Below are 14,913 nucleotides of genomic sequence, written 5' to 3'. Positions count from 1 at the left end.
CTTGGTTGTTTAAATTAACGTTAAGCCTAATTAAATAATGTAACTCAACATCCAAATTAGTCATGCTTATGTTTTATATTGCATTGAAAAGCACCTGTTTAAATTTATGAGTCTTCGAACATGTAATTTATTTAGTATATCTCTTGCCAATTTAATACTACATTACTTAAAAAGTCCCTATATTAATGCTTATAGATAAATTCATGACTTGTTATAAATACAATGTTTTTATGGTGGAGGATGCTGTTCATTCATATTTTACAGAGGATTTATTGTGTGTTTTAATGTACATATACTGTTAACATTTATCGGTCTCATCCGAGTGCTCCTAAACAGGAGGGAATTACGAAAGAAGAAGAAGGCGGCCTAAGAAAAAATTACGAAAATGAGTCCGAAAATAAACATTGTTTGACAAAAGATTGTGCATGAATAAGACACTTTTAATGCATTAAATGGATTAAACATAAACTTAAGCCAATTATGATAACTTTTTAAAGAAGTATTAAACTTAGTTTAGCTCTAAACCAAAATCTCGCTCTCGTATTACCCGAAGAGAAAGAAAGTAATTTTTGGAGAGATGCACAAATAAACGACCTTAAAAAAATTTAAAAAAATCGTTTCAATCTTTGAAATTTCGTAATACAAAACGTAGATTTCGAATTGTTTTGTGATTGCATTTTTCCATGTCGAAATTGGTGATTGCACGTGGTATTAGTCATGTCACACAAGTGTCAGCTTGGGATATTCGCATCAAAACAGTTATCACCCTGAGGGCAATTAACACCTAGCTATTTAATCTCTTAATTGCCTTTAGTGTCCGACTTGAAGGGATTACAATTAAAGGTGATATAATTTTTATGATCATAATCGATAATAGATGAAAGTTCAAAATTGAGGACAAGTAAAATAGCATCTTCAAAATAATTATAGCGTCGCAGGAATAATTATAGCATCACGGTGAAAAAATATAGCGTTGCGGTACCGCGACGCTAAAACGGCCTGGGGAGAACACTGCACCCAATAAGAACCCCTTACAGTTATTATATGCTTATCCTCAATCTTTATAGAACATCCGAGATCACCTCCAGTTTTTGATGGGATTCTTGTTGCTCAATGTTTAGTTTTTAGTTTTCTATGTAGTGTTTGGTGGACTATCAGTTTCTTTCATTTTTTTGCCATTGTTTTCGTTGTCAGTTTTTCTGTGACAAATTCACAATGGACCTCCTCTTTTTTAAGGATTTTTTTTCTTACATAAATGCAAGTAAGTATTCAATCAGTGTGGTTAATATTAATCATTGCAATGTGTTATTGTGAAAGATAAATAAAATATATTACATATTACATGTAGTTTCCAACATTTTGTTTACTAAGTGAAATATTAAACATGTCAAAGAAATACATTTATCCTTATGTTTTTTCAGATAGACAAAGTCTACCAGTCTAGTGACCTAAAAGATATATATATACGAAATGAGGTTGAAGGCTTTAGGTAATATGAATAATTGTTATATGTAATGTACAAAATATATAAAATATTATGTCAAAAACATACTGCAGCATATAAACATGATAAATGTGGTCAGAGAAAATTAAAGCTCTACATTATTTAGGACTTTAGGATCACTTAAGGTAACATCACTCCTGTATAGACATGTAGATACATGTACCCCCATAATAATGATAGAAAAAAATACCTATTCTAATACCCGTACAAAGAACAACTATTGGCTCTCACTGTACAGCTGTTTATGAGCTTTATTTCTATGAGTTTCTCTGTGTAAAAAGTAGTATATTTTAAAATGCTGTGTTGTTCAAGCTTACATGTGATAAACCTTTGTTCACAAAACCTCAAATGAATAGTTTAAGGATACATGCAAATCATGTTTGAACTCGTCACATGCTTTTTGAACAGGTATCTGATTTCGATTCTTATGATTTGAAGAAAGAGAAAACCAATAAAGGATCATAATCAGCCCTAAATAGCAACTACATTATTAGGTTCACTATCAAAAAATTCACTTGTCAGTAAAAAGTAGAATATAATGAAAATTAAAATATTTTGACCTTTAACAACAAAGCAACTAAATAATCCTTCTTTTTCAGACAAGGTAGTACGGAGGTAATTATTGATATCATCTTCAAGAACCCTGCAGTAGTCAAAGAAGATGTTTCAATTTCAACAGCAGCGCCACCTGTTGTGAAGTTGGATAACAAAAAGATTGCAGACACATTTGTTGAAAGTCGTGTCGTGGAAGAGTACAATGATGTTTTTGATATTGACACAAATACAGTCTCATTTGCTGGTAACTATGCAGAGTGTAAAGTACTTTATACTTAGAACTACCTCATAAGTCTTGTGGTAACACTCAGCCTGCTACTCGTGAGTGATGAAGGTTGAGAGTAAAATCTATCCCTGTGAAGGTCAAATAAAAAAGGGTAGGATTGCCCTTTACCATCAGGCTAAAAACGTCATTTTTGGCTACTGTTAGCGTCAACTTGATTAAATTTTATTGTGATTTTTCATGATATCCATATCTTGATTTGTCAGATGTCTCAAATAGTTATCGTCAAGGTTACTTTTGGAACAACATCAACGTGATTCGTCAAAATCAGTCAATTTTTTTAATCCTCTAAAAAAAAGAGTACATTTTATCGCCATGCACCAAAAATTACCATTTACATTATTTGGGAAGAATTTTTACTGTTATTCGTAACATAGGTTCCCCAATTTTTACCCTCATAAAATACTTTAGGATTGGTATATGTTGCTTCACTTCTAATCAAACAGCTTTTAAGGACAATGAAGGAGTAGGAGCAGAAACTGGTAAGTTTATCAAAATGTGATATATTTAGGATTGAACTGTATGACTTCAATGCTCGCATGAATTAATTATCAGTGTTGTTTTCGGTCACAAGTTGAATATTTTTCGATATTTGAATTCTTTGATTAGTTATTCGTTTTATTACATTATCAAATGTTGTTATTTTTAAATTAAAGTAGAAAATGTAAGGAACTATATCTTTTTCTACGCATTCACAGTTTGTTTTGATCCGACGTTATCGACGTCTTGACAATGCCTATTGTTGTATGACGTCAGAGAAGTGAAATAACCATGTTTATTTCACATGTGGAATTATCGGTTTTTATTTCACTGGGAAATCAATGAAATTCATTGCAACCAATGTAACAATTGATGATAATTGCATTAGTTGCCTGGTGAAATGAATTTATGTTAATTTTGTTTTTATTACTTTTTAGATATCACACCACCAGCCACAACAACTTCACAAACAACAACACCAACAGCGACTACCACAGCACCAACTACTACTTCACCAACTACTACAGTACCAACTACTACTACACCAGCTACTACAATACCAACTACTACTTCACCAACTACTACTTCACCAGCTGCTAAAGTACCAACTACAACAGTACCAACTACTACAGTACCAACTACACCACCTACTACAACTACTACAGTACCAACTACTACTACACCAGCTACTACAGTACCAACTACTACACCAACTACTACTTCACCAGCTGCTAAAGTACCAACTACTACAGTACCAACTACTACAGTACCAACTACTACTACACCAGCTACTACAGTACCAACTACAACAGAACCAACTACTACGGTGCCAACTACTACACCAACTATTACAGTACCAACTACTACACCAACTACTACAACACCAACTACTACAGTACCAACTACTACACCAACTACAACAGAACCAACTACTACAGTACCAACTACTACACAAACTACTACAGTACCAACTACTACAACACCAACTACTACAGTACCAACTACTACTACACCAGCTACTACAGTACCAACTACTACGGTGCCAACTACTACACCAATTATTACAGTACCAACTACTACACCAACTACTACAGTACCAACTACTACAACACCAACTACTACAGTACCAACTACTACAACACCAACTGCTACAGTACCAACTACTACACCAACTATTAAAGTACCAACTACTACACCAACTACTACAGTACCAACAACTACACCAACTACTACAGTTCCAACTACTACAGTACCAACTACTACAACTACTACAGTACCAACTACTACTACACCAGCTACTACAGTACCAACTACTACACCAACTACTACGGTGCCAACTACTACACCAACTACTACAGTACCAACTACTACAGTGCCAACTACTACAACACCAACTACTACAGTACCAACTACTACAACACCAACTACTACACCAACTACAACAGAACCAACTACTACAGTACCAACTACTACAACACCAACTACTACAGTACCAACTACTACACCAGCTACTACACCAACTACTACGGTGCCAACTACTACACCAATTATTACAGTACCAACTACTACACCAACTACTACAGTACCAACTACTACAACACCAACTGCTACAGTACCAACTACTACACCAACTATTACAGTACCAACTACTACAGTACCAACGACTACACAAACTACTACAGTACCAACTACTACAACACCAACTACTACTACACCAGCTACTACAGTACCAACTACTACACCAACTACAACAGAACCAACTACTACGGTGCCAACTACTACACCAATTATTACAGTACCAACTACTACAGTACCAACTACTACAGTACCAACTACTACACCAACTACTACAGTACCAACAACTACACCAACTACTACAGTTCCAACTACTACAGTACCAACTACTACAGTACCAACTACTACTACACCAGCTACTACAGTACCAACTACTACACCAACTACAACAGAACCAACTACTACTTCACCAGCTGCTAAAGTACCAACTACTACACCAACTACAACAGTACCAACTACTACACCAACTACTACAGTACAAACTACTACAACACCAACTACTACTTCACCAACTACTACAGAACCAACTATTACTACACCAGCTACTACAGTACCAACTACAACAGAACCAACTACTACACCAACTATTATAGTACCAACTACTACAGTACCAACTACTACACCAACTACTACATCAACTACATATTGTATAGAGGCCACATCAGGTTACCATAACAACATCTGTAAACCATTTGGCTTTAATTTAACGTCATTTCCCAACTTTGGTGGCCACCAATCAGAAGCAGAGGCTAGCCAGTTTGCAAAACTATTGCTAGATTATTTCCTATTTATGGACTGTACAGTAAATTCAAGCCCTGTACCTGTATATGTAATGATGTGCTCAATTTTAACTCCCTCCTGTGAAGGAGGAAGAGTTATACCACCATGTTCAGAGCCATGCTACGGTAAGTTTATATCTATAGCAATAACATAGAATTTTCTTAACATGAGAATACAGTCAAACCTGATTTAAAGAGACCACCTGTATTAAGCAAAAACCTGTGATATTAGACCATTGATTTTGGATCCCTCTAAATTAGTGCATTCCATATCGATTTAACCTGTTTTAAAAGAGCACTTGTCTTATGAGACCACTTTTTTGCTCTCCCTTGATTGATCTCTTAATACAGGTTTCACTGTACTTTGAATTTATATATTTTTATGGATATTTGATTTTGTGGATTTTCCAAAGTGTGCATACAAGCCTATAGACAAATTTAAAAAAAATAATATTTTCCTAGATTTTGTTATGGATGTAATGCTGTTATTTCTCCTAACAATTTTTATGATTAACCAGTTTTACACAAAATTTGTTTGGAGAACACTGGACCTCTTGAATAAAACTTCTAGAATCTCTTGAAATTCAAAATATTGTGCATGCATTCATTAAATCATAATTGTTGAAAATAGCAAACAAGTGCAGTTTTCACCCATCTGATTACAATACAGATACTGGGGTTTACTTTCTGTTCTGGTAATTATTACATTAGCCAATGAAACTTCAGCCTTCAACTTTTTAAAGGTGTGTATCAATTAGACCAAACCACAGGATCCTGAAGGACTTTATAACAGAACGAGTTTAGATCCTTGTAAGCTTTAATGGCTTAGACACAGATCTGGATTTTAATCAGATTGAATTATCATAATCTTAAAAACATCGCAAAATTTCAGAATTGAAGTATGCAAATTAAATGACAATAACTTTTGTTTTCAGATGTGGCCCTGACTTGTCGATTACAGGATATTATAGAAGATGTCCTTCAACTGTGTAGCTCATTTCCTTCTTACAATAGTGGTCAACAATGTATACATTATTTGGATCGAATTCCTTCAAGTAAGTTTATCAGTGATGTAAGGTTTTGTATATGGCTATTCAGAAAATTTCACTGGGAAATCAATGAAATTCATTGCAACCAATGTAACAATTAATGATAATTGCATCAGTTGCCTGGTGAAATGAATTTATATTAATTTTGTTTTTATTACTTTTAGATATCACACCACCAGCCACAACAACTTCCCAAACAACAACACCAACAGCGACTACCACAGCACCAACTACATCAACATCAACTACTACAACACCAACTACTAACTGAAGTAATTAATTCTTGTCCTGAACATGAATAAAATATTTTCAACTGGACTTTAGCAACAAACAACTAATCAATCAATTTTGTAACTGCTGTCATAAAAGATATCTATTTTTTATGTGACGCAATTAGTTGTGTTAAATTGGTTTTAGAGTTCAAAATTTTCATAAAAGGGAAACTTTTTTTCGAAAAACACAAAGTAGAGGCTCTCGAGAACCATATCCGTCAACTATTTCCTATGTTCTATAGTGGCGATGTACATTGATCGACAGCTTCATTGGATTAAAACAAGACATTTTAGGATGAGTGTGACGATTTGTTTATAAAAGGGTTATAGATTTACAAAAAAATGTCTTCAACCCTTGATGCGTGTAAGTGTGCATTTTTCTAAAAAAAAAAAACATGAAGTCTTAATGGTTCCTGATTGAATACACTCATTTGAAATTTTTCAACAAACTTGCCTACAATGTCGTCTAAGAAATCACGCCACAAAGAAACAATCGCTGTCTCAGTTTAAGGGCATACGATACAGTTACAGGGGAGGTAATGACGTTGCTAACGTAAATTGTTATTTTCGCGACGTCAAACTATGACTTGTCGGGAAAAGATTCAGTTTTCGACTGGTTTTTATCATTCAAATTTATCTAACTTGTAAACGAGTTCAGGACCCCTCTTTTATAAAATGCCATTTGGTTTGATTACGCGAGAAGATTATGTGTGCCAATTTTCATACCGTAAATAGTGCAATTTTTTTTAATTTGATAAATATGCAGCAAATTTTTTTTTTTTATGAAAAATGGATTTATGAGTTTTGAACAGCGGTATACTACTGTTGCCTTTATTTATTCTTTACCTTTCCCTCAAATGTGTCCGATTACCCCAAGCGCGTCCATATGACGTCAATGAACTGCTAAAATTTTAATATAAAAGGTCGCCAAAGCGTGTCATTTTTATTAACGCCTAAACGTCTCCAATCCACCAAACGTGTCCAAAACAAGCTTTTTTTATTTCTTTTACTGTAACTGTCATGCATTCGTGTCCATGTAATAAATACGTAGGTTATTTGGTTGTTGCTTTTTCATTAACGTATACTTATTTTACCATTTTATTAGAAAATAGAAATAAATTACTTTTAGGTCTTTTTAAACTGGCAGTGTAACCTGGTTGAACGTGGGGAAGGGCGGGGGATGGAGGGGAGGGGTCAGTTTGACTATATATATTGTTACGATTTAATGATCGTATTATTAAATTAATAGTACTCGTGTTCTTCATATTCTATAGTAGTAATTTTACGAGTTTTTTTTTACGTTTTCGCATCGCTATTTTTACGATGGAATGTCACCTCGTACAGATTATTTACGGTTGGTTGGCAGATATTTTATTATAAATGATGAGGTAATGTGTTTACCTTATTTGCTTACTGATTTTCTTAATGTAATAACTTGTGTTTTAGTCGTAATCATCTAAATCCCAGCAGTGCAATCTATACTATTAAACGAGAAGACCTCATTTTGTGTGTGGCTTCTCTTCTTTCCCCAATAAATTAATCAACATGCCTCTGTGTCCTATAGGTACAGTGTATAGTCGCATTTGTCATCCATTCATATGATTATTCAGATTGAGTTATTTTGGGAGAAAAAGACATCCGGATATTGTTTTCATCATTGGACAAAATTTAAAGTCAGATTAGACTTCTGGTTTGCGTTTTTCTGTATACTTTGAACATAAAATATACTACGAATAAAGTGTATTTTCAGAATTCTATCTGCTATCATTTTCAAGCTTACTATCCACGGCGGTCACAGAGTTTATTAAATAGAGAGGGTCTGTATGATATATCAATGACCACCGATCGATTAGTAAACTTTATTTATATAGTAACGAATGTTCAAAATATACAGGATCATACAGATAAGTGCTAAAATTATTCATGTAAACTTTTGATACTTTTTCTGAAATTCTCAAGTCAAATTTTTTCCAAAAAATAATTGATTACAAAAAATAGATGTGGTATGATTGCCATGTTGAGACAACTTTCCACAAAAGACCAAAATGACACAGAAATTTACAACTATAGGTCACCGTACGGCCTTCAACAACTAGCAAAACCCATATACCGCATTGTCGGCTATAAAAGGCCCCGAAATTACAATGTAAAACATATCCAAAAGAGAAAACTACCGGCCTTATTTATGTACAAAAAAATGAACGAAAAACAAATATGTAATACATAAACATATTGGATATAACATTAGACAAATTCAAGATATCATTGATTTTGCAGAAAAATTCAACATAGAGGGAGCTCTTCTTTTCTTAGATTTCTCTAAAGCCTTTGATTCTTTAGAGTGGGATTTCATGTTTTTAGCTTTAAAAAAATTTGGATTCAAAAGTTCAATGTTGAAATGGATTAAAGTTCTATATACTGATATTAAAAGCTCAGTTATAAACAATGGTTGGATTTCAAAACCTATAAGCATTTTTCGTGGGATTAGGCAAGGGTGCCCATGCAGTGCGATAATTTTTGTAATTGCTGTTGAAATTTTAGCATGTAGGATCAGACAAGATCATGACCTCAAAGGCTTTGAAATTAAACTTGATGGCAAAACTCACACATTAAAAATTAGTCAACTAGCAGATGATACCACTCTTTTTCTTAGAACAAAACAAGACATTTCAAAAGCACTTAATATGATTGAAACATTTGGAACATTGTCAGGTTTGAAATTAAACAGAAATTAAACAGAGCTAAAACTGAGGGTGTTTGGCTTGGGAAGCAAAAAAACTGCAAAGATAAACATGAAAATATTAACTGGACAAATATACCTGTAAAAAGCCTAGGTATATATTTTGGTCATAATAAAAAAGAGTGTCAAAGATTAAATGCTGAAAAACTTTTAGAAAAATCAGCAAAAATTATTCTTAATTGGAAAAAGAGAAACTTAACCATGATAGGAAGGATAACAGTTACTAAATCATTAATTATTCCTAATATTACATTTTTAGCATCTGTCTCAACCATAGATAAAGAGTATTTAAACCAGTTTAAAAAAAAATATATGAATTTTTATGGAATAACAAAACAGAAAAAGTTAAACGCTCCGTACTAAGTTACGACAAATTAAATGGGGGATTAAAAATGATTAATTTAGAGAAATACATAGAAACAATAAAAATAGGTTGGATTAAAAGATTAAATGCAGAGCAATTCTTAAACTGGACGGTAATACCAAAATTTTATTTCAACAAATTTGGAAATAATCTTATATTGCAAATGAATCTGGATAGTATAAATTCAATACCAGATATAAAAAAGCTACCAGAGTTTTATCTTGATATAATCAAAGTTTGGATCAAGAACAAAAATAATAATAATAAATACCCAAAAATCTACAGACTAATCCGCCAACAAGTTATTTGGGGAAATCAATGGATAAAATTTCAAGAAAAAACATTATTATTCCAAAACTGGATAGATAGATATAGGAAGATGTGGTGTGAGTGCCAATGAGACAACTCTCCATCCAAATAACAATTTAAAAATTAAACCATTATAGGTTAAAGTACGGCCTTCAACACGGAGCCTTGGCTCACACCGAACAACAAGCTATAAAGGGCCCCAAAATTACTAGTGTAAAACCATTCAAACGAGAAAACCAACGGTATAATCTATATAAACAAACCGAGAAACGATAAACACGTATGTATTACATAAACAAACGACAAGCAACATAATATACATAAATGATATCATAGATGAATCTGGAAATATAACAGAAAGATTTATTAGACAAAAGTTTAATAAAAAGACAAACTGGATTACTGAATTTTTAAAATTAAAAAAAAGCTATACCAAAAGAATGGGTTAAAATATTAGCTGAAAAATGTTCAAGAACAACTAATGTACTAACAGATAATGTTGTGTATATTTATGACAAAGATAACTTTAAACAAAATATAAATAAATTAGAAACAAGTAAAATTTACAAAATACTATTAGAACAAGATAAAGAAATACCAATTGGCTTTTACAAATGGAAGAGACTACTAAATTTTGAAAACATAGAAAATAAAGCTCAAAACATACTAAAATTTGTTCATAATTATTTGTAAGAAAATAAATAAAAAATGTTCAGATGGAAACTATTACATTTTATTCTTCCAAACAAAGTTTTATTAAAACAATGGAAAATATGCCAAAACTCAGACTGCAATCACTGTAACATTACAGAAGATTATGAACACTTTTTTATTACATGCCACGTTCTTGATAAATTTTGGAAAGACATATTTAATCTGTTAGAAAAAGTTAAACTTGGAAAACACATTTTAACACTAAAAAATTTGATTTGGGGTTACAAAATAAATGATATAGAATATTATGATATTAATTTTTTTCTTGCAGTTATTATATTTTCAATTCACAAAATACACTATTTGTCAGAGTTTAGAACAAAGAAGATAAATGTATTTCTGTTTTTAAAACTGAGTTTAGAAATAGGCTCGTTCTACAAAACAAGTTTTTTAACCATAAAAGAAAAGGAATATTAGGAAAATTATTTAAGTGTATTTGAATTGTTTGAACTGATAACATGGTTGGCAAAGTTATCATTGTGTATTAATTAATTTATTATATAATTTTGTATTTATTTATGATGCTTGATAGACATTAATTACAATATTTATATTATAATCTGGTACGAGGCATTATACATTACAAAAAAAACAACAACAAAAACAGCATAGTTGTTCTTTGACTACCGTACGACTATTATTCTTTCAAATTATAGCTGTCTTACCTGAATAATGATGTAGATCAAAGAAAATTACAATCTTTTTCGATATTGATTGAAAAAAACGTTATCCGGAAACACATGGAAACTGATAGAAGTCATCCCAAACTCGGATGAACTATGAAATTTTCCGAAAATAAGACCAGATAATATAAATACTTTAATATAATTAGAATAGCATTATTTATCTATATTGATGTAATATTTATAATATTTTGTAAATGACTAACAATATGCAGTTTATCTACCTGAAGAATCCCTGAACTTCTGGTACTAATGAAACAGGGACCTTCACTGACATATCTGTGTCAGTGGAGTAATTGTTAACAGCGAGCAATACTGTTGTTGAATAAAAAAAAAATACATAAACAAACGACAACCACTGGATTACAGGCTATTAATTGAATGTTCATATCACACTAAATATTGAAATTAATAGACAACCAAAAATTGGAAATTTTGGAAATAAAGGAGGAGGGATAAAAAAACACATTTTCCTGTCCCCAAGTACCTATGACTTTTGATACTTTTCCTCAAATTCTCCAGTCATTCAATATTTTACAAAATTCTTCCAACAACACTTTACATACTTTCAACTACGCTCTGAATGCCCCGCGATTTCGCGGGTGTGTTCTAGTAGTTTATTCACTAGAGAAGCCATATTTATTTGTGTATTGGCGGTCTAATACACGAGATTGCCTGTGAACATAACAAGCGTTTTGATTGGTCGATCCATTGACCGGAAAATTATAAATAGAAGGTTGACGAAACGAACTTTAGAATTATTCTCATCGTCTGCAAGAGCAGTCACATTTCTCGAAGCAATATATATATTTAGTAAACCTAAATCAGAATGTCTGAACCACAGTCAACCATAAGTATGGTACGCAGGTTTTAATTGTTTTAAGAAAAACTTAAACCTTCTAGCACATGGCTATTGTTTGTTTTGCAAAAGTCAAACTTCGACCTACGGGAAAGTCCCGTCAACCATCGTTCCACTTAGTCAACCTTCTATCGATGCAATAATATGAAAGAGGTTTTCTGGAAACCTACTTTCGTTTTAGGAAATAAGATATATGAATATTTTATTATAAACCAACCCTTTTAAGTATTTCATACTTTTGGAAATAGAAGGTTGAAAAGTTCAACCTTCTATAAAATCAACCTACGGAAACAGTCAACCCTATATAAATTTGAGGTCAACCTCCCTGACCAATATTAGGCTATAAATAAAGATGATTACGGCCCATTGTTTACAAATATTAATGTATGTTTTATGATCAATTGTAAATATTGGATTATATAGATATTATATAAAATACCTATGAAATGTTACCTGACTTAGTTATTATTTTAACCTTTATACCAACTCAAAGGATCCATGCAAATTATGTTCGATCGGGCCTCCTTATTCCATTTAACTTACCACTCGGTTTAAGGGGCGAAATCGTTACATTGGTGTCAGAAGTGGGATTCTTTGAATTTGGTGGTTGAAATACATAATTTTTAAATTATACTAAAGAAGCTTTAGTATATTCACTTCATGTAAATCTATTTCACTAAATTTTTATAATAAGAATTAATAAAATTTTAGTACATTATGGATGAATCTGGAGAAGTAATTATAGATGTAAATCATTTTTTCCAAGAGGAAAATGATGGAGAAATAACCATTCCTTTAAATGAACAGAAGGTTGATAGTGTTGACTATGCAGAGTAGACAATAAGCCATGACAAAGAACAAAACTTATTTATGAATGAATTAAGAAACCTTAAAAGTTTATTTCATAACCAATGAGGGGAGATAACCCACGAGTTTTCTAATTTTCAAAAAGAAGTTATCATTGCTGTAAATCAGATAAAAAGAGATTTTGAAGACAAAATTTCTTCTATTGAGGGTCGCATTATCCAAATTGAAGATGATGTTCATGACAACAAGAAAAATATTTCTACCATTTATGAAATGATGGAACAAAATAAAGATTTAGTAAATCACAGTAATCACATGAGTGACATGGTAAACACTGAAAACATATCTAAAGGTGATGGGCAAGCTTTTCCTGATGAAGCTAATCAGACAAATCAAAATACAGAAAAACAACAAAACACAGATACTATTTATTCACTTAATAAAGATAAAATGTATAATATAAATCAAAACTATGCTGTACTGGATAGACCTCAGGTTTCAAGATTGACCAATTCCCATACCCATTCACCCAAGTCTAGTAATGTCACCATGAAGCCACAGTTGCACGAGGGAGATGAAGATTTAAATGAATATTTAGCTGAGTTTGAAATTTAAGCTGAAATAAATGGTTGGAATTATGCCATCAAAACATTATATTTGGCTGGTAGTTTAAAAGGGGGAGCAAGAGCTCTTTTAAATGAACTAGATAAAGAATCTAGGAAGGATTATGATAGTTCAGTAAAAGTTTTGGACAATAGATATGGTTCAGCTGAGAAATCAGAACTTTTTAGGGCAAAACTCCAGACCCGTATGAGAGGCAAAGAAGAAAGTTTACCTGAGTTGGCTCAGTCAATTAAGAAATTGACTAAGCAAGCATATCCAAGAGCCCCATCTACAATAACTAGTGTATTAGCACTCGAAATTTTATAGATGCTTTACCAGATGCTGATCTGAGACTAAAACTTAGGGAATCTAACCCTAAATCTATACACCAAGCAGAAACACTAGCTGTTAGGCTAGAAACACTAAAGTTAGCAGAGAGGCAAAAAGGTCGCATGGTAAGACAGGCAGATTCAGTTCAGACTGATGCTAGATTTAATACAGAATTTAATGATGACAAGGGGGAAGATTTAAAATCATTAAAAAATGAATTGAGTGATTTTAAAAGAGAACTGGTCTCATTGTCCCGAAATATAAAGGGTATGTCCCAAAACCAAAATAGGAATAGCCAAGTGGGAGGTAACCAACAGAGGAACTATCAGTATGGTCAGAGAGGATATAATAACCAGAATAATAATTTTGGTCAGGGAAATAGAAATTTTAACCAGAGTAATAATAATTTTGGTCAGAATAGACAAAATCAGAATAATTACTATCAACAGGGAAACCAGTTGAGGTCGGACTCAGGGGTCGGAGCCAGGCCGGGACAGAATGGCCCAAGTCGATAAAGATTAATGAATCTTTGGCAAATAATGAGGGACTATTTGTTAGAGCTAAAATTAATGATAAATGTTTAGCTTTTCTTGTGGATACAGGAGCAAATGTTACTATTTTAAGTAAGAAATTTATTGATGAAATAAATCCCTCATTATATCATAAATGAATCCTGTAAATATTAATTTAATTACTGCTACTGGTGATAGTGCACCATTTATAGGACAAATTGATGTTGAAATTTGTCTTGGGAATTATATTTATCACCACAATGTTTTAGTGGCTGATATTTCCAATGAAGGTATCATTGGATTGGATTTTCTTGTGACTCATGACTGTGATGTCTTGTTAAGTCAAAATAAATTGAAGATTAAAGGGGAGATAATTCAAAGTTATCATTATGCAAGCAGTGCTTAATCTTGTTATAGAGTTGCTATACAAGAGACAGTAGATGTACCTCCTAACTCAGAAATGATTGTTTCTGGGGAGTCAGACGAGCCTATTTT

General features: G+C 32.4%; 1 protein-coding gene across 1 annotated transcript in view; it reads left to right on the top strand.

Annotated features, from left to right (window-relative positions):
* The window catches only part of LOC134689812 (mucin-2-like), a 44,811-nt gene extending 34,630 nt beyond the window's left edge, over positions 1-10,181 (top strand). The window contains exons 5-9 of the mRNA XM_063549778.1: positions 1,422-1,489; positions 2,104-2,303; positions 3,260-5,302; positions 6,112-6,231; positions 6,390-10,181. Of these exons, the coding sequence (XP_063405848.1) occupies positions 1,422-1,489; positions 2,104-2,303; positions 3,260-5,302; positions 6,112-6,231; positions 6,390-6,496 (2,538 nt within the window). The 3' untranslated portion in view covers positions 6,497-10,181. The remainder of the gene's footprint in view (positions 1-1,421; positions 1,490-2,103; positions 2,304-3,259; positions 5,303-6,111; positions 6,232-6,389) is intronic.
* Positions 10,182-14,913: the final 4,732 nt, after the last annotated feature.

Source organism: Mytilus trossulus, chromosome 11 (assembly GCF_036588685.1).
Source record: "Mytilus trossulus isolate FHL-02 chromosome 11, PNRI_Mtr1.1.1.hap1, whole genome shotgun sequence".
Taxonomy (NCBI): Eukaryota; Metazoa; Mollusca; class Bivalvia; order Mytilida; family Mytilidae; genus Mytilus; species Mytilus trossulus.
The sequence above is the reverse complement of the archived record's forward strand: the minus strand, read 5'-3'. Positions and strand labels throughout refer to the sequence as shown.